The 25,584-nt window shown below is 47.9% G+C and overlaps 1 protein-coding gene across 1 annotated transcript in view; it reads right to left on the reverse strand.

Annotated features, from left to right (window-relative positions):
- tyro3 (TYRO3 protein tyrosine kinase) overlaps positions 1–17,146 on the reverse strand; it is a 68,884-nt gene extending 51,738 nt beyond the window's left edge. The window contains exons 1-3 of the mRNA XM_083633290.1: positions 17,069–17,146; positions 13,415–13,613; positions 7,750–7,850 (exon numbers count right to left, since the gene is read on the reverse strand). Of these exons, the coding sequence (XP_083489416.1) occupies positions 7,750–7,850; positions 13,415–13,613; positions 17,069–17,132 (364 nt within the window). The 5' untranslated portion in view covers positions 17,133–17,146. The remainder of the gene's footprint in view (positions 1–7,749; positions 7,851–13,414; positions 13,614–17,068) is intronic.
- Between the last annotated feature and the right edge of the window lie 8,438 nt (positions 17,147–25,584).

Consider the following 25,584-nt stretch of genomic DNA (forward strand, 5'->3'; position numbering starts at 1 on the left):
GGACTTGCGTCTTCGTTTAGAATTGAGGATTGTAGCGAAGCTTGTTGGCTCGCTGGGGGCAAAGCTTTGGGGCTTGCCTCGTGAAGTGTGCTGGATCGTGGATGAAGGCTCACGGGCTGTGATCGATCAGAATCACGGAGATGGAGATAGGGACCGACATGTCGGTCCTGGGACGCGGTTGAAATACCACTGGGATGACTGGGTGTAAGGCAATCAGGCACCAGGGCCTGGCCGGTTGGAAGATGGCCAGGATTCAGTTCGGGTCCGGATTTAGTTGTGCTAATGGTTGACATTATTAGGGGAGTAAGAAATACCCGAATCAAGCAGGAATCTCTCGGATGTGGCCGGAATCTCTTGGATGAGGTGAATTAAGCTGGAATCTCTTGGATGAGGTTAGTCAAGGGGTTTAGAATTGAGGATTACTTCCACTTCGATAAGGAGTGTCCTGAGCACCTCCTCCGTAACCGGCTGTGCCCCAAGCGTCACCTGCAGGGCCTGCTTCACCGAGCGAATTTCTCGCTCCCAGCAGCCGCCGAAGTGAGGGGCGTTTGGTGGGTTGAATTTCCAGGCGATCTTCTGGGGGGCAAGCTGTGCCTTTAGGTCTGGTTGGAGGGCTGCGAATGCTTCTCGCAGCTCGCGGTCGCTTCCTTTGAAATTGGTCCCCTGGTCAGATAGCAGCTCGGAGGGTTTGCCTCGGTGGGCGGTGAACCGTCTCAAGGCCATGAGACAGGAGTCGGCGTCCAAGCTGGATAACAGGTCAATATGAACGGCCCGTGTTGTCATGCACTTGAAGAGTATCCCCCACCGTTTCTCGTTCCTTCGTCCTATCTTGATCAGGTAGGGGCCGAAGCAGTCCACTCCTGTGGAGAAGAAGGGGGGTTGGTGTAGGCGCAGCCATGCTGGAGGCAGGTCGGCCATCTTGGGGATGTCGGGCCTGTTGCGCCACCTCTGACATTCGGCACAGCCCGTCTGGAACCGGTGGACAGCCTCCCTGCCCCGGGGGATCCAATATCTCTCCAATAAGACTCGTTCGGGGCCGGGGTGATGCAGCCCTTCGTCGAATGCCTTGATGATCAGCTGGGTGACTGGGTGCTTAGCATCAAGCACGATTGGATGGACGGCCTCCGGGTCGAGCTGATTCGCATGGCGTAGGCGACCTCCCACACGGATGAGCTCGGTTTTCTCGTCGTATTCTGGGGCCAGAGTGAGGAGGCGGCTCCCTCTCAGTACTGGCCTGTTGGATTTCAACTGCGTGAGGTCGGCCGGGAAGCAGTCCTGCTGGACTCGTTGGTGGAGGTCTGGAAGTCTCAGCCTTCCTATAGTCCTCAGCTGTTAGCGGCTCGCCGGCCGCCCCGTGCAGCGCCTTTGCGGTATCCTCGATGAGGGTACCGAGGGTCGTAAGCTCGGCCGGCATGGGGGGAACCGACACGAGGCCGCAGTAGGTTGGCTTCCTCAACTCTTCACTAGGGTCCGAGGAGGTGCGGGGCTGGGGCTGCTCTGGCCAGTGATCTGGGCTGAGACGGAGGAAGGGGGGTCCGCCACCCCAACGGCTACTGGTGGTGAGTGCGGAGAGGGGCTTTCCCCGCGTAATGTCGTCCGCTGGGTTCTGGGCGGTGTCCACGTAGCACCAACCGTTGTCCGCCGTGAGCTCCTGGATCTCCGTCACTCTAGTGCCTACGAACACTTTGTAGCGGCATGACTCTGACTGCAGCCAGGTGAGGACGGTGGTCGAGTCGGTCCATAGTACGGTGCGCTGGATGGGGATTGTCAACTCCGTCCTGAGTACCTTCGCCACTTGCGCTCCTGTCAAGGCGGCGCACAGTTCTAGGCGTGGGATGGACTGTTGTTTCTTTGGAGCCACTCTCGACCGCGCCGTGAGGAAGGCTACCTCCACCTGTCCGCTGGGACCTTCAGTCCTGAGATATGCCACTGACCCATACGCTCGCTCAGATGCGTCGCAGAACACGTGGACCTCCCGTCTGCAGAGGGGGGAGTCCATGTCGGGGCCAGTGTAGCATCGCGGCAGAGAGACGTTCTGCAGTTGCGGTAGCTCGTCTTCCCACTCTTTCCAAGCCTGCAGCAGTGTCTCGGGTAGGGCTGGGTCATCCCAGCCCCGCTCCTTGTCCCATAAGTGTTGTATGAGGATTTTGGCTCTTGTTATGTACGGGACCAGGAACCCGAGGGGGTCGTACTGACTTGCGACCACCCTGTAGATAGAGCGCATGGTGATCTGGTCCACCCTGACTGCCCGTGACTTGTAGGAGAGGGTGTCCTGCTGGCAGTGCCACTGGAGACCGAGGGCTGACTCCTGCTGGTCGGGCTGGCCCTGGGAAATCCACTTCTCCGCACTGGTGGACCTGATCTCTGGGGGCAGGTGGCGGATGGTATCAGGGCGGTTCGATGCCCACTGCCGTAGTTCGAAGCCGCCATGTGCGAGGGTAGTCCGTAGCTGATCGATGAGGGCTCTCGCCTCTACTTCGGTAGCCACGCTTTGTAGACAGTTATCCACGTAGAGGTTTTGGAGGACTGAGTCCCTCACAACGTCCCCCGGCTGGGTATGGTCCAGGGTGTGTCTCTGGAGGGCGTAGGTAGCACAGCACGGGCTACACGTCGTGCCGAAGGGGAGTACCCTCCACTCGTATACGGTAGGCCTTTCATCATGCTTGCTGTCCCTCCACAGAAAGCGGAGGAGGGGCCAGTCTTCAGGGAGGAGCCTGACTTGGTGGAACATCCCCCGTATATCGCTGCTTACAGCAACGGTGTGTTCCCTGAAGCGCAGGAGAACGGGGAGCAGCAGGGAGCCCAACGTCGGTCCAGGGAGCAGCAGTTTGTTGAGATCCGTCCGCTGGTACAGGAACGAGCAGTTAAAGACCACCCGGTGCTTCCCGTTGTGTTCAACCATGTGGTGCGGGATGTACCAGCTGGTCGGTGTGTCTTCGGCCCCAGGCTCCAGTCTTGCCACGTAGCCGGCTTGTTCCAGCCGCTGTATCTCTGCTGTGTAGGCAACGGCTTGCTCCGGGGCTCGGGCAAGCCTCCTCTCCGTGCTTCGGAGCTGGGGGAGCACGGCTTCCTTTTGTGCCCGCAGTTGGGGGAAACTCTGCACACGTAGGAGGGGAGTAGCGTAGCGGCGTATGCCATCTATCTCCACCCGCTGAGTTCTGGTCTCCAAGCAGGTGATGGCCTCCTGATCCTGTCGCGATCTCATGCTGGCCTTCTCGCTCCGCCAAGGGAGCACGTCCATCTGCCATAGCCTCACGACCTGTTGGTAGAGATCTGCCGGTGGGGCCCCGTAGCTGGTAAGGAGGCAGGATTGTTCTTGGCGAGGGTGTTTAAGGCCGTGGATTGGGCCTTGCAGTGCCCATCCGAGACAGGTTCGGACTGCCATTGGAGCACCGGGGGGGCCGGTGCGCGGAAGCTCCAGGTTCTTCAGCAGTTCGGGGTGATCTGAGCCTATGAGCAGGGCGGGATGGACCCTCTCGAACTGATGGAGGGGCAGATCCCTCAGGTGGTGGAATTTCTGCTGCAGGGCGGTAATGGGGTAAGTTTGCTCGCCTAGACCAAGGTTCGGTTCCGTAAAGGCCCTCTTGATGTGATAGGTCTGCTCTGGAAACCCTGCTGGCGATACAGTAAAGGAGACGGCCGCCCCGTGGAGCATCTGGAGCTCCTGCCTCACCGTCCGCAGGGGCATATCCTCGGGCTGGCCTGTGAGGCCCAGCTGCTGTGCCGCTGAGTGCAGGAGCAAGGTCCGCTCTGACCCATCATCCATTATGGCGTATGTGTCCAGCCGCTGGTCTCCGTATTTGATCACCACCTTGCAGACCTTAAGGAGGACACGGCGGTTTTCCCATGGCGGTTTCCCGATGTAGTACACCCTCCCCCCGATTTCCTCCGGGGGAGCGGGGGGGCTTGATCCGTCTGGGCGGGCGTGGTGGTCCGTCCCTTTGGGGGGCTCTTGGTCCGTTCTTGGCTTCCTCCATTCTGACTTCTTGGGGTTCCTTGCGTCCTTGGTTGGGGTGGGCACTATGAGCTCGTGCAGGACCCGGAGGTGCCGGCCCTTGCAGGTTCCACATCGCATTGACAGGTCGCACTCCTGGTCGCGATGGTCCCGCCCGCAGCGCCAACACCTTGCTTTGGCCCGCATCCATGCTCGCTTCTGGTTGACGCCGATTGACTTGAAGCGGTCGCAGCTGTTGAGTGAGTGCTCGCGCTCATTACAGTACGGGCAGTACCTCTTGGCTAGGTAGGGGGCCGTATCGCTGGTGGGTTTCCTTACGGCTTCATGGCGCTCGCTGGTCATTAGGACCGAAGTATGGAGAGCAGGCCGGGGGTCCCATTGCGGGTCCCTGCCCTGGCGGGCGCCCTCTCTCCGGGCGGTTAGGTCTCTCTGGGCCCGGACCTCAGTCACCAACCAGTCTCGCAGGTCGCGCAGTTTGGGGTACGATACTTCGCGCGCGTCAGCAAAGCGGCGGAAGCTGGTGCGTAGCTCGTTGGGGAGCTTGTCCGCCAGGCGCTGGACAGTGGATCCGCAGCCTAGCTCTCGGTACCCCTCCTCGCCCGCCAGCTCTAGCTGGGTCACCAACGCGCCTATGGTCAGGGAGAAGTCCTTGAGTGCCTCGGGGGTCTTACCGTCGATATTGGGCCCTTTCTCGATCTCCTGGAGCCGTCGTACGGCCAGCTGGTACGGCTGCCCGTACTCTTCGTTCAGGGCCGCCATGGTGCTGGTGAAGGGCTGGGGGGAGTTGGCGCAGGCCTGCGCCACGAGCAGGGCCCGGTCGAACTTCAGGTGCTCCATCAGTATCTGGAATTTATAGCGCTCCGGGTGGTCTCCTCCTAGGACGCTCTCCAGCGCGTACTTCAGGCTCACGAATTGCTGTGGGTCAGGGCGACTGAAGTCGGGGATTTGAGGAATGGGCGCTCGGGAGTATAGGTCCCTGCCTTGGTGGGGGTCCCGGCGCTCGGCTCCGGCCGTCCTGGGGTGGTCGGCCTTCGCCGTGCCCACCTGGCGGTAGGGCGTCCCGGTGGCGGGCTCGGCGGGGCCATGCCAGGTGCGCTCCGCTTGGTGCTCAGGGTCAGCGACCTCTGTCGCCGGGCGTGTGCTAGATGGGAGTGTTGGTGACAGTGGCACTGGAGCAGTGGGTTCCGTAGTTTGGGTCATTGGCTCTGGAGCCACCGTGCTGACCTGACCCTGAGCACCAAGCGGAGCGCACCTGGCATGGCCCCGCCGAGCCCGCCACCGGGACGCCCTACCGCCAGGTGGGCACGGCGAAGGCCGACCACGACATCCCGGGGCATGGCCATGGACCCAAATTGTAGCGAAGCTTGTTGGCTCGCTGGGGGCAAAGCTTTGGGGCTTGCCTCGTGAAGTGTGCTGGATCGTGGATGAAGGCTCACGGGCTGTGATCGATCAGAATCACGGAGATGGAGATAGGGACCGACATGTCGGTCCTGGGACGCGGTTGAAATACCACTGGGATGACTGGGTGTAAGGCAATCAGGCACCAGGGCCTGGCCGGTTGGAAGATGGCCAGGATTCAGTTCGGGTCCGGATTTGGTCGCGGTGAAGGTAAACATTATGAAGGAAAAGGTAAGAAGGAAGGGAGGAGCTTGTATATATCACAACATTTGGTGTATGACATCACGTCATTGGTGATGTCACAACGCCCGAGGAGGTATGACATCATCGATGGCCCCGTAAAGTCCCGTCTGCCATCACAGTCAGCCTAGATCGCCTTGGTCGCCGATGACCTCACAGGTGAACTCTTCATTGTCAACGTCATCATTGTCGTCGTTGATGATGTCATCATCATTACGTCGTTGGGGCGTCGGTCCGTGAGCATCGACTGCCCATGGAACAGGCCTGACCGTGGGCCATTGCAGGCCGTTTTTACAGCCGCCCCCAGATTCCTGTGGGGAATCTGTATCCTTCCGGAAATGGCCCTCCGGTTCCACCAGGCGTAGGCAGGGCTCGGCCGGTTAGCCTGGTAGTGAGGGGAGCTGGATAAGCTTGGCCACCGGCCGGGTGTAGGTACGGGTCCCCACCTTTACGTCTGCAGACCTTACTTTGTTGTCCAGTCCCGGGGAAAGTTTGGTGACTGTCCCCATCGGCCAAAGCGCGCGCGGGAGCTGGGGGTCTACGATCATCACGACCTGTCCAACGAGCAGGTCTGGCTTCTCGGTGCACCATTTCTGGCGGGCCTGAAGGCTGGGAAGGTAGAACTTAATGAAGTTCTTCCAGAAATGGTCGGCGAGGAGCTGGCTGTGGCGCCAGCATCTTCTGCTCAGAAGTTTGGATTCGGGGTAGACCACCTGCGGGAGAGACGCGTCGGGCCGTCCAATCAGCAGTGAGTTAGGGGTGATCGGATCGGCGTCAGCGATGTCCGATGAGGTGTAGCCCAAGGGTTTAGAATTGAGGATTCCTTCCACTTCGATAAGGAGTGTCCTGAGCACCTCCTCCGTAACCGGCTGTGCCCCAAGCGTCACCTGCAGGGCCTGCTTCACCGAGCGAATTTCTCGCTCCCAGCAGCCGCCGAAGTGAGGGGCGTTTGGTGGGTTGAATTTCCAGGCGATCTTCTGGGGGGCAAGCTGTGCCTTTAGGTCTGGTTGGAGGGCTGCGAATGCTTCTCGCAGCTCGCGGTCGCTTCCTTTGAAATTGGTCCCCTGGTCAGATAGCAGCTCGGAGGGTTTGCCTCGGCGGGCGGTGAACCGTCTCAAGGCCATGAGACAGGAGTCGGCGTCCAAGCTGGATAACAGGTCAATATGAACGGCACGTGATGTCATACACCAAATGTTGTGATATATACAAGCTCCTCCCTTCCTTCTTACCTTTTCCTTCATAATGTTTACCTTCACCGCGACCAAATCCGGACCCGAACTGAATCCTGGCCATCTTCCAACCGGCCAGGCCCTGGTGCCTGATTGCCTTACACCCAGTCATCCCAGTGGTATTTCAACCGCGTCCCAGGACCGACATGTCGGTCCCTATCTCCATCTCCGTGATTCTGATCGATCACAGCCCGTGAGCCTTCATCCACGATCCAGCACACTTCACCAGGCAAGCCCCAAAGCTTTGCCCCCAGCGAGCCAACAAGCTTCGCTACAAATACCGTAAATGACCATTAATGGATTTAAATAATTAATCACAGAGTTAAAAAAAAATCCATTGTTGGTTGGTAGACTATGATTGTTCCAGCGTTCTAAAATATTCAATGACTTGAGGAGGGGAGGTGTGAACGGGGGAAAAACAGACTTTATTGACACATCATTCAAAACATATTCTTTTTACAACGAAATACAGGCCCATAGGTTAGGCCTACATATCTTTTCCAAACGCATTCACGGCAAAGAACCATTATCTCTGCTTGTCACAACAGAGGACTTCAGTTGGACGGTGGTCTGGCATTTCGGCTTTGGAATATAATTTGTGTGGGATAAGGTGCGTATGTGTGCACTTCTCAGTGATTTCTCTTCGCCACTAAACCACTGGGGGCACTGGACTTAAAGATGGGTCAGGGTTGGCTTGGCGTAGATTATTTCCGTAAACTGTCTTGTTTACTTTTGAACCGTTTGGTCATTTTGTTTTTTACATCACTACGTCTGTGTGGGATACCTTTGCAGGACGATACTGGGTGGTGAAACACGGATTGGATTGAGGAGATGGTCACTGGGCAGGTTAGTCATGGTTTTAGTAGGGATTCTATGCAAGGTTTGATAGAGGAGACCCCAGAGCTGTTCCTGGGGGCTGGTTCATACCTTCCACTGTGATCCAGGCTGGTTGGGAGGAGAACGTGAGGCCGTGGAACTCCACCTCGCACCAGTACTGCCCCGCATCCTGCTGCTGGACCGACTTCACACTGCAACCACAAACAAAGGGTTACAAAGGTAGTAAAGGTAGTCCACACGTACACAGGTACTTTTGAAAACATAGTATTTTCTCTCCATTTGACCATTTTATGACCAGGTTTATTTCCCCTCCGGGCACACACAGCATCAAGTAAATGACAATGAACACAACTACTTCTGTTTATAGTCTTCAAAATGACTGTACAAAATCCCCCCACTAGCTCAGTCCTCCTGACAGCCTCACCTCACCAGCCACACCTGGGGCCCTGATTGGGGGCCTCTGCCAGTCGCAGAGGCCCAATTAAAGGGCCGTTGATCAGGGGAAGCTCAGTGTGCCCCGGACTGCAGTGTCTCATTCCCTTGGTGTTTGTCCATTTGCAGACGTATTATTTGAAGTGTCAGTTTGTTATAGTTATTTACTTTTCTGTATTTCATGACTATTTATTTGATTATATTACTTTGATAGTTAAAGTTGTTTTCCCTTGTTTGTTTGATTCCTTTGTTAATACCTCGTTTGTGTTTAGGCAAAATCATCTGCCTTGTAGCCTACATCTGCCTTGTACATCTGCCTCTATTCATCTGTAGCATCTGCCTTGACCATCTGTCTACATGTGCCAAGTGTAACCGAGGTGAATCAGCGCGGATTCCTCGTGAGTCCCGAGGGGTAGCGAGTGGATTGGTTAAACTCACTCCCCAGTATAAAGGCATGTTAATCAGCTACGCCAAGGGAGCTAGCTCTCTTGGTGTTGCGGTTAACAACATGTCAGACTCCCAAGCCGAAGGTCGGTGGTTCGTATCCCACCCCTGGGCAAGCCCTTAACTCATTCACCGCCAGTTTAGGACTGCCAATATTTAGCACAGGCCAAAGATTTTCATAATTGTTGGTCATCTTTCAAGACCCACAGTAAATTATCTATTAGCACCAGAGTGATTTGCAATACCTCAAAATGAAGATGTACGTCTCTGGGTTCACCAGGAAAAAAAAAGTGAGCTTTTAGCATGTTCTGTACTCTACTTATAGCCATTTATATACACCCTGTTTTCACCCAAAAGGTCTCTCTGAGAAAAGAAATTGCAGAAAATAGCATTTATGTACAGCACACAATCTCAGGCAGAACTCGCTCTCAATTCTTTTATTTTGAACTGTATTGACATCAGACATGTAAATATTATTCATTATGACACAAATGACAAAAAAAAAAAAAATTATATATATATATATATATATATATATATATGAAGTGCTTTTTTTACATCCAACAATACAGTTTGCTCAGTGTGAGTGAGTGTGCAGACAGACAGACAGACAGACAGACAGACACAGACACAGACACACACACACACACACACACACACACACACACACACACACACACAGAGAGAGAGAGTTCTGTCCACAGCTGCTGCTAGATCGCACCTCCTTCACCCCACCTCCTTCCCCCTCCTTCCCCATCAGCGTTTTGCCTCCTCTGCTCGTTTTCCTCCTCTCGTTCGGGCTGGGACGAATGCTGCGACACGACTATATACAGTCCATGGACACGACACCGGAACGGGTCCGGCTTGGCTTTGGGACCAGGCGCTGCTGGAACCGGATCGATCAAGTTCGTCACGGGTTTGACTAGGCAGTCCAGTCTTCCTCGCCAGGAAAGTGGCTGTGCTGCTCTGCTGCTTGACTCTGTGTGAAAGCCATTTCTGTGGCGAGGCTGCAGCTGTTCTCCTCCACACAGTTGTGACTCCGTCTCGTCTCTTTCGGGCTGGCACATAGGAACGCGGTCCAGGGACCAGGATCGATCATGTTGGTCACGGGTTTGACTACCGCGGTTTCGATGTCCGCTGCTCTGCAGCAAGTCGATCAGCTCTGCAGCGCGGCGAGGGGGCATTTCAATGGCGTTTCTCCTCTGCAACAAGGAAGCGCGTTTCTCCTCCTTTCCACCTTCTTCCTAATTTCAAACAACAGCTGCGGTATGTGTTTGATAACGTGCTGTCGGCTTGACTTTGAGGTTAGGGACCTGAAACTATGTCACAGGCTGGGTAAGTGTTTCAACTAGGGATGCACCGATCGATCGGCACGTGACCGGAAATGGCCGATTTTCACGTGATCGGCCTCGATCGGTGATCTGCGCCGGTCACTCTAAATAGCCGATTCTGTGAGCCGATTTTCACATGACGTGCGCGCACCCCAAAGCACTGAGACAGGCACCCAGCCACCACACCACACACGCCAGCATACCTTCCTCGTTGTGGATTTTTTTCACCGTCAGTGAAGTAGACAAACCTCGCAGTTTGTCACACATGCAAGTCGAAAATAAGCCGTGGAGGCAGAGATGCGGCCGAGTCCCGCTCGGCTGGAGTCCAGTCTGAGCGGCTCGCTTCACCTCACTGGCCCCTCTCTCTCTGCTCTCTCTCCCCGGGAAGCGGTGCTCCAGCAACCCGCCACCGCGCACAGCCGGCTTGGCGAGGTGAACGCGAGCATTGTGTCCAGTATGATAACCATTCCCCGACCTGCATTCTCCATTCCACATCAGCGCTGCTGCCTCAGCCTGTCACTCATGTTGCAACGTGGTGGATACAGGAGAGACTATTTGTTTCGTATTGCAAATAGAACGACATGAGAACGACGGACATAATAATAAAAATGCATCGGACTCACAAGTGTGCAACGTTTTCTGTGCGTGATGATATTTTTTCGGATGGCAGATAAAAATACGCATACCAAACTTCGGACTGTGTGTAAACTCCGCCTGATATTCAGACTGAAGATCGTTACTGTAACTCATAAACTCATTTCCCCTCTACTCAAGAGGACTGGTCTGGAGCCAGTCTATAAACTCCTTGTCCATGGATCATTTTGATGTTCTGTTGCACCTGTTTTCTTTTGGAAAAGTAAATGCATGATAGCTGTGGCATATAGGCTATTGGATTTAATTTAATTTTTGTATTCATTGTATTTGCACAAAAAAGCTCTGTCCAGTAGCCTAACCTGGAACACTTTTATTTTGAGATGTGTTTGAGTGAGATGGTCCTACTTCATGCAAATGATAAGAATTGTTTATTTGTTTATTTGGATCCCCATTAGATGTAAGAATTGTTCTATGAATCTTAATTTTCAAACAAAGTTACAAAAACGTTTGTGTAAGCTGTCAATTGTTGTTTTTAGAAAAAAAAATCGGAATTGGCAAAAATCGGTATCGGCAAGTCAGACTATTCAAAAATCGGAAATCGGAATCGGCCAAGAAAATGGCAATCGGTGCATCCCTAGTTTCAACTATGCGCTGCACTCATAAAAACAAAAACACGTCAAACACGTCATTGGCGGGGAGGGCTATTTCTGATAACACGTCAAAGACATCTTTGGCGGTGAATGAGTTAACATGGGTTGCTGCAAGTACCACCTACACAACGCCGTTACACAAGCGGCCAATAACAATTAAGGGATCTGGTTAAATAAAAACTCTTGCATTTGAGTCCTCATTCTTACCGATGCCCCACTTGCTGAGGCAACCAACACCACTAGCAGTTTCAATATGGTCCTTCGAGTCGGATGAGCCTCAGCAAGTGGGAATGGCTCAGAGGAACCACCAAGAGGAGGGAGCGAGGAGGGGGGCATGGACCAGGGTGGTGCCATCATACCTCCACCAGTATGAACACTACAAAGCCTTCCAACCGGCTCCCCTAAGCCAGGCCTTTCACCCCCCTCCTCCACTACACTACCACCCTCAGACAGTGTGGCCCACACCTGAACGGCAGCCTGGCCAACCTGCACCATATAACAAGGACATCAAACACCTGCTGTTGATGCAGGTTAGCAGGAGGCTTGACGCATTTGAGAGGCGCCTCTACTCAAGAAGAACCATGCCTCCTTCAGTCCAGGCGCTCCCTGTACCTCACCCAGTCCAGGCGCTCCCTGTGCCTTACCTAGTCCAGGCACTCCCTGTGCCTCACCCAGTCCAGGCGCTCCCTGTGCCTCACCCACTCCAGGTACTCCCTGTGCCTCAACCACTCCAGGTACTCCCTGTACCTCACCCAGTCCAGGCACTCCCTGTGCCTCACCCAGTCCAGGCGCTCCCTGTACCTCACCCAGTCCAGGTAGTCCCTGTGCCTCCTCAGCTTCTGGTGCTCCCTGTGCCTCCTCAGCTTCTGGTGCCCCCCGCACCTCCAGTTCAGGTGCCCCTCATCAGTTCTAGTCCCAGTGCCCCCCGCACCGGCAATCCTGGTGCCCCCCTGGCTCCAGTCCCAGTGACCCCCGCACTGCCAGTCCCGGTGCCCCCCGCACCGCTAGTCCTGGTGGCCCCCCTGGCTCCAGTTCTGGTGGCCCCCACACTGCCAGTCCAGGTGCCCCCCCAGTTCTAGTCCCGGTGCCCCCCGCACCGCGAGTCCTGGTGGTCCCCGCACCACCAGTCCCGGTGGCCCCCCTGGCTCCAGTCCCGGTGCCCCCCGCACCGCCAGTCCCAGTGGACCCCTGGCTCCAGCCCCGGTGCCCCCACACTGCCAGTCCCAGTGCCCCCCACACCGCCAGTCCCGGTGGCGCCCCTGGATCCAGTCCCGATGCCCACCGCACCGCCAGTCCCGGTGGCCCCCCGGCTCCAGCCCCGGTGCCCCCTGCACCTCCTGCTCGGGTGGCCCCCGCACCTCCATCTGCTACCGTGGCGCCCATCCGTACTGATGACCGCACACAGCATGCGCCACATGGCCTAGGAAGTAACTTCGAAGTTGCATGTTTTGTCACTCTCTATTATTCCACCACTTTTCCTGATGTTTTAGGTTTTTGCCGTGGTATCGTTTCAGTATCGGTATCGAGATATTTAGGCAGGTATTGTATCGAACTCATAATTTTGGTATCGTGACAAGACAACACTAGCTAGGAGGTCAGGTAGGAGCTAGGAGTTGAAGTAGGAACGAAGAGGTGAGCTAGCAACTAGGAGCTGTAGGAGCTAGGAGGTCAGGTAGGAGGCTAGGTAGGAAAAAGGAGGTGAGATAGGAGGTTAGGTAGGACATGTTTGCGTGCAGGCAGCAGCCTACATTCCTCACAGCCTTTCTGCTGCTTACTGATACATACTGAAACAAACAGGAACCCTCTGAGCCTGAGGTGACGGAGCAGAGGAGGATTATCACTGATGCTCTTATTGGCTGATGCTTGGTGCCAGGAGATGATGTCACCGCACGGCCCGCATTCCACCTGTGCATGTTTGATCCAGTCTGAGGTGATTCTGCGTTTTCATTGGCTGTGTACAAATGCCTGTCACATAGATCCACAGTCAGCTGAGGCTCTGAGGTGTGTGTGTGTGTGTGTGCATGCATGCGTGTGTGTGTGTGTGTGTGTGTGTGTGTGTGTGTGTGTGTGTGTGTGTGTGTGTGTGTGTGTGTGTGTGTGTGTGTGTGTGTGCGTGTGTGCGTGTGTGTGTGTGTGTGTGGCCCGAATACTATGTTTTGGGCTCCGGATATTCGGTAGTAATGATTTGGATATTCAGGGGGGGACATCAAATGCCTCTGATTTGTGGTGATTGTCCGTCAAGAAAAAGTCCATGTGTCCTGTGTGTGTGTGTGTGTGTGTGTGTGTGTGTGTGTGTGTGTGTACCTGTGGTAGGTCTCCCAGTGTGTCTCCCCCTGGGCGATGAACATCTGGTCGGTGGAGTAGAGTCTGTGTCCGTCTTTCCTCCAGACGATGTCGGGCTCGGCCAGGCCGCTCACGGCACAGCCCAGCCGCACTGCCTTCCCCTGGGACACTGTCTGGTTCACAGGGTGCCTGGTGAACCACACACCTGGAGACACCTTCTCTGGAGAAATAAACAATCAACAAAGTCATAATCATTAGTTGCTGCCCTAGTAATAATAGTAACAGGCACTCCCTCCAGGATTTCACAGCATTTTCTTTGTGATTGTCGCAATCAAAAATGCAGATTTTGCAGCGGGTTTTGCTCAAAATTTTGCAGGGAAATTGAATGAACTGGCAAAAATGGCAAGTTTTTAAATTGTTGTTTACATTCTAGCAGCCAATGGCATTGCTGGGAAGATTTGAGTCTGAGAAATAAACTGAATTCTGCCGAGTCAGACTGAGAACCAGTCTCATGTAGCTTGTTATCCACTGGCTCTGTCAACCCAGGATTTATCTAATCAGCTATGAGCGCAATAAAACAATAACAATAAAAGACAAAGACAATAAATAGACCTAATTATAGGATGATATCAGCCCTAATATTTCTGCTGACATTTCCAACTTTTGGATTGCTCATCGGGTTCTTCTCTCAAGAACAATTTCAGCATAACAAAACATAACCTTGAAAAATGTCTGCTTCCAGAAAGGATTACTGGAGGAACTGCCTGCCATCAGGACACAGGGGGAGATTTGTCATTGATAAAACTTGTGGACACACTGAGACCGTAAAAACTGTAAAATATTTTCTATTCATAAAGTAGGCCTCATGTTCTTCAGGGTTGTCAACCAAACACTGAGTAAGTTTAATTACATAGGCTACACATTAATATTCCACTATTATTCCGGGAGAAAAAGGAGCATTCTTTGGACATGTATACAGCGCATTCGGAATATGCAATGGTGATTGTCCGACACACGTGCAGCTTGCCTGTTTGCAGTGAGATGTGTGCTACCCAGAGATGCATGAGAAACACACCTAACCTAGCCTATGAAAGACTTGGATATCAACAGGTTTTTGGATATGCGCAAAAGTCGAAACGCCAAACTTTTCAGCAGCGAGCTCGTGAAATGGACCAGATGAGATGATGCTGGTAAGAATAAGAAAAAAAGACAACGTTAGTAGCAAGCTGGCTCGTTTAGCTAAATGGACAGATGTAGAGGATGGGTGAGTGAATGCTCTTCTCGTCCCTGGCACCTCAATGGTGGAACGAGCTTCCACTTTCGGTCAGGATGGCCGAATCACTGCCGATCTTTCAGAAAAGACTAAAGACTCAACTTTTCAGGCTCCATCTGGGCCCTTCTTGATCTAACTTCTTTCTCTCTCTTTCTAAAAAAAAAAAAAACTAAACTAAACTAAACTTGTACCACTGTTCCTTCAGAAGTTGTAGTTGTCATAGACTGTGCTCCATAGTTGATTGCTCTATTGCTGACAAAAATGTGTTATTGTAAGTCGCTTTGGATAAAAGCGTCTGCCAAATGACGTAATGTAATGTAATGTAAATGTAGTGAATGGATGAATGAAGCCAAAAGTAACATTACACTAATTTCACACTTCCTCTTAGTTGGCAGCTGGATTCACGAGATCATGATCACGCCTCAGGTTCAGCTGCTCTGTTGATTCTCAACAGAAAAACTCTGATGTTTCAATCTGCATCTCTCTCTCTGTCTCTCTCTCTCCCTCCCTGACCGATGTACTTGTACTGTTCACACAGGCTATGTTCACACAGCAAACCTTAGTGCTCCAATCTGAAGTGACTGGTCAGTCTTTTTCATGACCGTGTGAACAGAACAAGTCACATTGAAAGTGACTTTTTTAAAGACAACCTGGGCTACTTTCAAATGTGGAAAAACATCAGATTCGAATCTGATGTTTTGGAATGTGACTTCGGTGTGAGCAGACATCTGGCCCATATCAGACTTCAATGTGACTTTTACGTCATTCCAGAGCAACAGTCGTCACTATTCTGCGCTGGCGGGAGGAGGGAGGATCAAGCAGGCAGATTGTGATTACAAACATGGAGGACAGCTGCAAAGGAGCTAATCAGTGGAGGGACAGTGAGGTTTTAGACCTCATAAGTATTAGCAAGAAGTAGCAGCTATTGCTCCACAGAAAGCCACCATTCAAATGTTGGCTCTCTTTCTCTTTCTCCTCCTCCTCGCCATCATCTGGCTTCCACTGCACAATAACTTCTAAATTAAACCGTAAAACAACAGATGAAACAACATCGTCAGCTACTGCCATGTCTTCTTCTTCTGGGTTTACATAGAACAGCAGTGTGCTGCGTGTGACGTTATTGTTGTTCTTCTGTGCATGCAGGTTACTTCAGGTCAGCAATCTGTTCACACTGGAGTCTGATATGGGCCACTGATTCGAGCACTAAGGTCTGCTGTGTGAACGTAGCCTAAGGGCGGCTACGTTCACACAGCAGGCACAAGTGGCCCCAAACAATCGGATCTTTTCTGCCCTAAGTGACTCATGTAGAGTCGCTCTGATGCTGCTGCCCCCCAACAGGTGGCTGCAAAGAGGATTGCACTTGCCACAACAGACTGGTAAAAGATATGCAACATCTTGCTGCATACATCGGATGTGAGCTTCCTCAAAAAGTAGAGTCTGCTCTGTCCCTTCTTGTATACAGCCTCTGTGTTGTTTGTCCAGGTGGACGCCCAGGTATTTGTAGCTGTCCACCCTCTCCACCTCACGCCGGAACCACAGGGTTCGGCTTAGTCCCTGGTCCTCCCAAAGTCCACATCTCCCTTGTTTGGACACTCTAAAATTGGAGCAATTGGTCCCTTCATTGTCGATAAAGCGAACTCCCCGTGCAGGCCAGGGTACCCCTACACTAGAGGTTACCCTCAGGCTCTTCTAAATTTCGTGTCAACACTGCAGTAGTAAGAGCCCTCTCATCGACCATAGGATTTTCGTTAGACAATCTGTGTTGGGCATTAAACTCACCTTATTTCTGCACTTTGAAGTCACAGGTAGGGGCGGGTGGGGCAAACTAATAATATCGGAAGCCTAGTTGCGGAAAAAAGTGAGCTGTTGTTCTTTTTGGAAGACAAAGTTTGACGAGAATCACAGAGTTGCCTGGAACAGACCACCACCGCTCACTTTTTTTGGGCAACTAGGCTTCCGATATAATTAGTTTGCCCCACCCGACCCTACCTGTGACTTCAAAGTGCAGAAATAAGCTGAGTTTAATGCCCAACACAGATTGTCTAACGAAAATCCTATGGTCGATGAGAGGGCTCTTCCAACTGTAGTGTTAACACGAAATTTAGAAGAGCCTGAGGGTAACACTAGAGGGTACCCTGCACACAGGGAGTGCTCGTTTTATTACGTGATGTGCTTTTATAATCTGTTTTGATTCTTTGGCTCTTTCCTGTCTGTCTGTAATTTTGTAACTTTTATAGGCTCAATGTTTTACTGTAACAGGGCACCCTTATAATGAGAGCTTGCTCTCAAGGGCCACCCCTGTATAAATAAAGGTCAAATAAAAAATAAACACACGACTCCTCCTAACGTTAGTCTATCGGAGTTGGAATTAATCTGTTTGAGAAAACATTTTGTCCACTCACCGCTGTGTCCACATCCCATGTGAGAGCGGAGTACCAGGAGCAGCAGGGTCCAAAGCAATCTCATGTTGTCATTCTGTGTGAGACTCTGCTCACTGACGAGACATTTGCCAGCAGAACAGGCAGGACAGAGGCAGCCTGGAGAACAGTTTTAGGGCAGAGGCAGGCAGGAGGGGGAAATGCGTCCAGGAGCTCGGCGTCAGTTTGAGCGGGTCAAGCTGCTCAGGACACCGGGGAGGAGAGCCTAAAGCGCGGTCAGAGTGAACGGTTTCAGGCCGTCAGAGAAGAGAAGTTTCTAAACTGCAAACCACTTTTCACTCGCCAGTGTCAAATGAGCAGGAATTTCTGAGCAGGAATTTCTTACTTCCGGTCAGGATTTTTCAGAATAAAAGCGATCATTCAAACTCGATAAAATACACAAATTTAAGTGATATCACACAAATTGAATAACAATACACATGGAAAAGGTTATATTCCATTTAGATCTATATATCCTTTGGTATTGTAGTACTAACTACTTCTATATTATTATATTAAGCTTGCTCCAATCAGTCAGAACACAATGAAAACGCTCCGATTTCGAATAAAGATTAAAAATCTAAAGTCAATTGTTCCAGGGCAAACTCACTTGATCCATGTAGAAACATAGCCCAGCTATCATAGCGAAGTCATCTTGAGGCTGGATGGGTGTCAATTTTTCTGTTTTGGACATGTATGTACAGTGTCAAGTGAGCAGGAATTTTATAGCTGTCTGCTCCCATTCAGAACACAATGAAAACGCTCCGATTTCGAATAAAGATTAAAAATCAAACCTTGGGTCAGACGGGAACTTTTGCTCTGGTGGGCTCAAAGCAGGACCTTACAGAGAGCTGCATCAAGCTGATGGAACTCAACGGAGAGATTCGGGACATGATCCGCCGAGCCCGGGGCTACCGAGCCATTACAACTTTCCTCCCAGATTCCAGTGTTTCGGGCTCAAGTCTGTGATGGCAGTCTCAGTCCCTGCACAGCAGCCTGTCAGCACCCTGCCCCACGCACAGCCTGTGGTCCTGGTCGGGGTTGCTGCTGAACATATCACTTCACTTTCTGTACCTGCTCAGAGTAAAGACACATCAGAATGTCATGTGTTCAGATCTTCAGATGTGCAGCAATACTGTTGGGTCGAGCGAGATGAGAGACTTTGCTATAGTAAGGAAACGTAGGCATTTATTGCACTAAAAATACTGTAGATAATGTCACAAAGCGACCACTTGCTACTGAGGTCAACGACTTTCACATTTAACAAATGACATACCAAAGCTAAGTGATTCTCCTTCAGTTATGTTGTTTTAATTTTCAAGGGAAAACGTGCAATGCTTCACGGAAGTGGAAGACTTTTACTGTATCCTGAAAGAATGTATTTGAATTTCATAGATTTTTACTCACGTGAAAATTCTTAGTATAGAAAAAGGGAGGCTTCATTGCTGAGTTAAAGTAGTGTGCGTGTACATCTGTATGTGTGTGGGTGTGCGTGCTTGAGTGTGTGAACTTCAACCTGACGACCATCATGGATGGAATTATTGATACCGATCTACATAATATTGTACACATTCATCAACTCTGACATGCTGCAAAACTACTGTAATGTCTCATAAACTTAGATGCCGCTGTGTGGGCTATCTGTTAGCCTACTTAAAATATTTTACTGTATCTTTTTACTGTGCAGCTTTTAGCAAATAGACAAATTATTTATATTATTTGCAAAAGATAAACATGCTTTTAACTGACTAGTTTTATAGAAAACAAATGTTTTGTTCCATCTGTTAAAACTGCCAAGCATGCAAATTGTATGTACTATAAATGTACCGGTAATAGTCATATTTATGAACATATAATATAATAAACTATTTTAACTGAAAAATTGTACATAGTGCAATGGGGGCTTTGCTCAGACTTATAAGATTGTATTTTTATGAATTAAATTTACAATTTGAGTTGCATGTAGACTGAAAGAAATACATATTTGTAAAGCTTCCATAGGAACTGTTGATGTAGCCTTTCACCTTGTAAATACTACTGCCTTTGAAATGTACTGTACTTTGGTGTTCTGTACACTTCTGTAACAATAAAGAATAAAAACTACATTAATTTTGTTAAATGGTTTCATTGTGTGGTCTGTGCAACGAAAATAGTTGTTTATACTGTATAATAAATACTAACCACCATCAGTATCAGTAGTATGAATTATTCATCATATTATAATAATCTTGACGTGAAGCTTTCTAGGGCTGTAGAAAAGGCCTCGAAGTTGGAGTGTAAAATATTGTTGCCAGGTGGCTTATATATATGTATGTATGTCTGATGTATGTAGGCCTATGTATATTTACATATTGGTTTACTTGGCATCCACGAGGTGGCGTTTTGAGCCACAGTTGTTTTGCTGAAAACGGGTCAACACAATGAAGCCCCAACCCTGCAGTCCCTTGTCTGTGGAGCATGTTGGTTCATTGTAATCTTGATAGGAAGGCCATGACTGATGAGTCTCGCGTTGAGGCTAATTTGTGCATAGAGTCTAGCAATTCTGCATGCATGCCCTATCCTGCATCAAGCAGCAGTGCAGGTCTACATGAATAGTATATAGTGAGCCATTTGAGAAACCTGATGTATAAATTTATCTGTCGTCTGAATGTCTCTCAGAATATGCTCATGTTGCTGGCTCAGCCTAATCTCAGTGACGCTATAGATACCTGTCTTCCATCTGGAAACATTGGTACAGTGCCTTATTGTAGTTTTGTTGAGTTGCTAGTGTATATTGTGTTGTTTTCCTGTTTTATATGTATTGTGTGTTTTTTATTGGACCTTGTGTCTGACAATAAAATGATGATGATGATGATGATGTGTTTGAGACCAGACCTGCCATTGATAATAAGGAATATACAGCTGGTGTGTTCATAGACCTTAAAAAGGCTTTCGACACGATTCATCATGAAACATTACTGACAAAACTGGAATATTATGGTATTAGAGGGGTAGCACATTCCTGGTTAAAAAGTTATCTTGAAGATAGATATCAACATGTACAAATTTAAAAATAAATTAAAAACAAGACGATAAGTAGGTATAGAGAGGTAGACTAATCATGTATTATTGTCATTATTTGTGGATCATGAAGCAGACTAATCATGTATTATTGTCATTATTATGGATCATGAAGCAGATTAATCATGTATTATTGTTATTATTTATGGATCATGAAGAAGACTAATCATGTATTATTGTCATTGATGGATCATGAAGCAGAGTAATCATGTATTATTGTCATTATGGATCATGAAGCAGACTAATCATGTATTATTGTCATTATTATGGATCATGAAGCAGATTAATCATGTATTATTGTTATTATTTATGGATCATGAAGAAGACTAATCATGTATTATTGTCATTGATGGATCATGAAGCAGAGTAATCATGTATTATTGTCATTATGGATCATGAAGCAGACTAATCATGTATTGTCATTATTTATGGATCATGAAGCAAGAAAAAAAGATAGAAAAAAATGAAAACAAATAAAAATAAAAAAAACAAATAAAAATGAAATAAAAAAATTAACAAACAACAAAGACAATTAAAAAAATAAACAAAAATAAAATAAAATAAATCATGTACAACTATTAAATATGCATTATAAAGTATGAGCAGGAAGCATGTTCTTCTTTGTTTTTCTCCTTTTTTGTTTTCTTTTCTTATAAAGATTCACACTTGTTTTTCTTTCTTTGTCATGTGCTGTGAATAGGGTGGGCAAAATAAGCTTTTAGCTTCAGCCCATACCTTTTTTTGGTCAAGATCTATGTAAAATATGTTATGTCTATTGTTTTTGATTATATGAAATAGAGGGTATTGTACATAGTGTTTGGATGACCAAAAATAAAAATCTGCAAAAAATAAAAATAAAACAAAAACAGAATGTGGATTACATTACGTGCTCCGTTATGATTATTTTTTACTGATATTGAGATTACTATTTTAACGCGAGTATTCATTGACTTTGGCAGTGAAACTTGTCTTTTTAATACTGGGAAAAAGTGTGACTTTTATTTTGAAGTCCAACTCCGAAAAACATATCGCCTCCGGTGGATGGGTGCGCGCACGGGGCGGGAGGTTTGTTTTTAGCTGGCAGCCTGGCACTAGCCTTTGCTCCAGATACTAGCATAGCTCACTCGTAAGTAGCCTCAACGCGAGACTCAGTCATTCGTGAGCTGCTGAGTTGGTTCACTTCAGTTTCAAGTAGTTATACGTACAAACGCAAATACAGTATCATTCTTTTCACACTTTATTTTGTCAGGAATTTAGCAAATCGCGGCATGAAATACATCATCCCCCTACGCAACCATGGTAAGGTATGTCAAAGTTACTGTGGTTAACGCTATGTCAAAGTTGTCTTTTTCGGGCTTGTTCGCTTGGTAAACATGTTACGGCGGGGAGACCCAGTAAGTTAAATATCTAAATTGCTGTGTTTTCTAATTATTGGGAACCAGCTAACGTTAGGGACTAGCGTTACTTAACGCTAATCGCCTGCAGCGATACATTGGCTGACGTTCACGCTATCGTTAGCGTTAGCTAACCTGTAACCTGTGGTCAGAATCAGAGAGCGTAGATCTTCCATTACTGAAATCCCATCGTCTTTGACTGCCTTCTGCCAATAATAATAGCCAACAGCAGCTAGTAATGTTACGCTTGAACAATATCTACTTTCAAATTATAACGCTATTTTGTTGAACGCTATCTCTGCAGGTGTGTCACCTAGCCAACTTTAGATATTACTTAATGAATGGAATGGATTCACCTTCAAACAGCCTGTACAACACATTCAAAGATGAAGTATGGGAAGGTAAGATGGATAACCTATTGTGTCACTATACGCTTTCTATCTACCTGCATAAACACCAAACCACCACCTAAGGTTGACAAGGTAATATGTCCAATTTCTTTATTTTTCAATGCAGAGCTGGGACCGCTGGACCCCAACTGGTTTGATGCATTGACAGTCAAAGCTGATGATGAGGGAAATGTTTCTGAGCAAGATCATTTGAGCACCGTTAACCAAGATGGGGGTTTCAAAACGCCATTTGATAAAAGTGCAGTGGAGAGCCAGCTGTTTTCAACCCCTAAGGTTTTTAGACGCAGTAGAGTAGTTGTGTCACCTGAAACGGAGGATGAGCAGTTCTTCTCCACGGAACAAGGTAACATTTCATAAAGGGTTTACTGTTGGTGAAAAGAATATTCTCAGATTAAGATTTCTGACATGTTTCCATTAACTAGAGCCATATGAAATCCGTTTTCCCCTCAAATTCCGTCTCCATTTCTCAAGGTGAAAACTAAGTTGTGAGGTGCATTAAGGGCCCCACGCAAGGCTGAAACACCCCAATCGAAAACAATTTCAGCCAAATTATGGAAAATTCTGCATTTTTTTTTTTTTTTACAGTTGATTCCATTTTTATTACCAAATTCCATGTTTCCGTCCGTTTTTTCCGTTTTGCTGAAATCATATGGCCCTACCATTAACTTGTGGTAAATGAGAGCATGGCAGACTGGATATGATTTGGACCCAGTTGCCAAAAGAAATAGCCTTGGTATATTATGCACATTGAAGCGCCTTCTTATACCCAAGAATAATATTTTCTGTGGTGCTTCTCAGAAAAAGAAACACTGCCATGGACAGTTGTGAGTCCATGCTTGTTTGGGACATCAAAAGAGGGGTGAGTACAAGAAGTCTGAGACTTTGCTGTCATAGAGTAATGCGATAGTAATGTAGAGTACCGCAGGAACAAGTCCGGAAGACCTGGATGTCAGCACTTCCAGCTCTTACTTGTAAAAGTCAATTGGATATTTGTTTGGGGGTTTGGGTTAAAGGCTTGAAATAAGGTCTGTGGTTAACACAAAGTTTATGAAACAGCGAAGTTTGTGTTCAGCAAGATGATCTTCACAAATGGTACATGGTACCGGACCTGTAAAATGAAGTGATTTCTATTCAAATGTAGTTACATGGTAAGACATATGAACTACAGTTGAATAGATTCACGTCAATTTACAGGTCGCTAAAACCCTGAGATGATTGAAACCACGGAACTTGTGATTGCAAAGCATGCAACGTAACCACTGTGCCACCAGGGCTTACTGAATTTCATAGTAGAGTTTGAGAGCATAAGCTTATGTCAGCCAGTACTTTGCAAATTCTGCTATTACACAGTAATTGCACCGATAGTTATACAATAGCATTTTTGCATTCTTCATATGTAGTTACATGGTACCGGACCTGTAAAATGATGTGATTATATTCAACTGTAGTTCATATGTATTACCATGTAACTGCATATGAACAGCTGAATAGACTCACTTCATTTTACAGGTCCGGTACCATGCATGTAACTACATATGAATGCAAAAATGTTATCTTGTATAACAACTATCGGTGCAATTACTGTGTAATAGCTTTGGTGTTCATGTATATTTACAAATAGTTCATACATTGTTTGAGACTTGTAAAATGAAGGGTTACAGAGAGATTATATCTCCACGCTGGCCCTCGGGATCCCCCAGTCAGAGCTGGCTAATGTGGCCACGGAAAGGGAAGTTTGGGGTCCCTTGCTTGAGCTGCTACCTCCGCAACACGATCCTGGATAAGCGGTTGAAGATTGGATGGAGAAAACGCTTCAAAAGTCATAAAAGTGGTCCTCATTTGTGAAGACTATCTTGTTGAACACAAACTTTTCTGTTTCATACACTTTTGTTAACCAGTGACCACAGACCTTATTTCATGCATTTAAACGAAATGCCCATGCAAAACTCCCATTGACTTTTACACGTAAGAACCAGGAAGTGCAGGGATTTCTGGGAAATCCTACAAAAATATGTCATCCCTGCGGTACTCTATTGCTGTTAGGGATGGGCATTTCTAGCAAAAACACTATTCGAAATTCGCTGGCCAAAGTCGACTTTTAATCGAAATTCGAAAAAAAATAAAAAAAAAATTGTTTGTTTTTTTGTGAGTGAAATGTTGCATTGTCTCCCCTGATTCTAAGTCTAAGGCTTTATTAATTAATATAAAAAGCTTCTGCTGTGGATTTTTAGCTCAAACAAGCATTGCACCACTGAAGTAAAGAACATGTTACATGACATTGACATTTTCGAAAATAAAAAACAGTTTTGACAATCATGAGTGGTTCATTAAATATTTAGTAGGCTCAGGTCTGAGTGCCAAACGGGTGCCAAAGTCACTCCCTCTTCATGGGATTTCATCCGCCATTCATTTTTCCATAAACCTTGCTTAAAATGCTTATAAAAATTGTTTTACTTGCTCAAACCAAGCGATTCGCTACTTCACTGACAATGCAACATTTCACTCAAAACATTTTTTTTTTTTTTTTTCGAATTTCGAATTTCAATAATAAAAGTCGACCTTGATAATAACAACGATTATTCGAAAATTCGATGCCCATCCCTAATTGCTGTTTGTGAGAAAATGCATTTCTTTTCTATATATATATATAGTTATAGTTATTAGTTATATTAGTTATTAGTTATATATAGTAATTATCAATAATTGTCAGATGAATACTAGCATCATTCATTCGAGGCATCATTATTGACCAAAATCATCTTGACCAAAATGACATCACTGATGATGTGTCTGTCCTTTTCAGAATGTCAGACGCAAAATCATACAGAAATATGCAGACTGAAAACGGTTTTGGTAAGTTAGAAATTCGTCATTAGAGTGTTTCTTCTGTCAATATTGAATTTCATGTTCACGGGGTTGATCTGTTTGCTTTTGTCATCTGTACAGAGCTGCTTGATACCCCCCAAAAGTCTGCAGTAAGTTCCCCCCTTACCCCGACGATGCAATTTTTTATTTAATCGTTTACCATGATTCTAAATGGAATGGCAGTCAAGTTGACCCTCTAATGTTATGTTACTCTTTATTTTCCTGAATAATAAAAGGCCGACTTTGCCCAGCATATATCTGAAAGTCTTGGTGCACAGATTCATCCTGACATGTCATGGACCAGTTCCCTAAACACCCCGCCCGGTGTGGCCTCCACCCTGATTTTGTGTAAGCCCATACCTAATTTATGACCTTGTCATTTGAGTGGACATTATTGGCTGTTTTAGTACTCTATAGGAGTATTCTGTTGACTGATTGGTTGGTGTGCTTTCTCACTGTTGTAGCTAAACATGAGGACAGTCTCCTCCCAGACAGCCTTTCAGACAACAAGGTTATTGTAAGTACTCTGTCCAGTCCATACACACAGTCAGTGCTGTAGTCAAGTCACTACTGTATATCTCCAGTCCGAGATGAGTCTCGAGTCCCCAGTGTTCGAGTCCAAGTCGGAGTCACCAAAGAAGAGTCAGAGTCGAGTCCCCATTAGTACCTGAGTTCGGAGTTACTGAACATGAGCGTGAATCCACATGTAGGTGAACACACGTGCCTGCCCTTGCACGAAATTGAATAATGTCACGGACGGTATTAATATAGT

The sequence above is a fragment of the Poromitra crassiceps genome (genome assembly GCF_964638095.1).
Source record: "Poromitra crassiceps genome assembly, chromosome: 3".
Lineage (NCBI taxonomy): Eukaryota > Metazoa > Chordata > Actinopteri > Beryciformes > Melamphaidae > Poromitra > Poromitra crassiceps.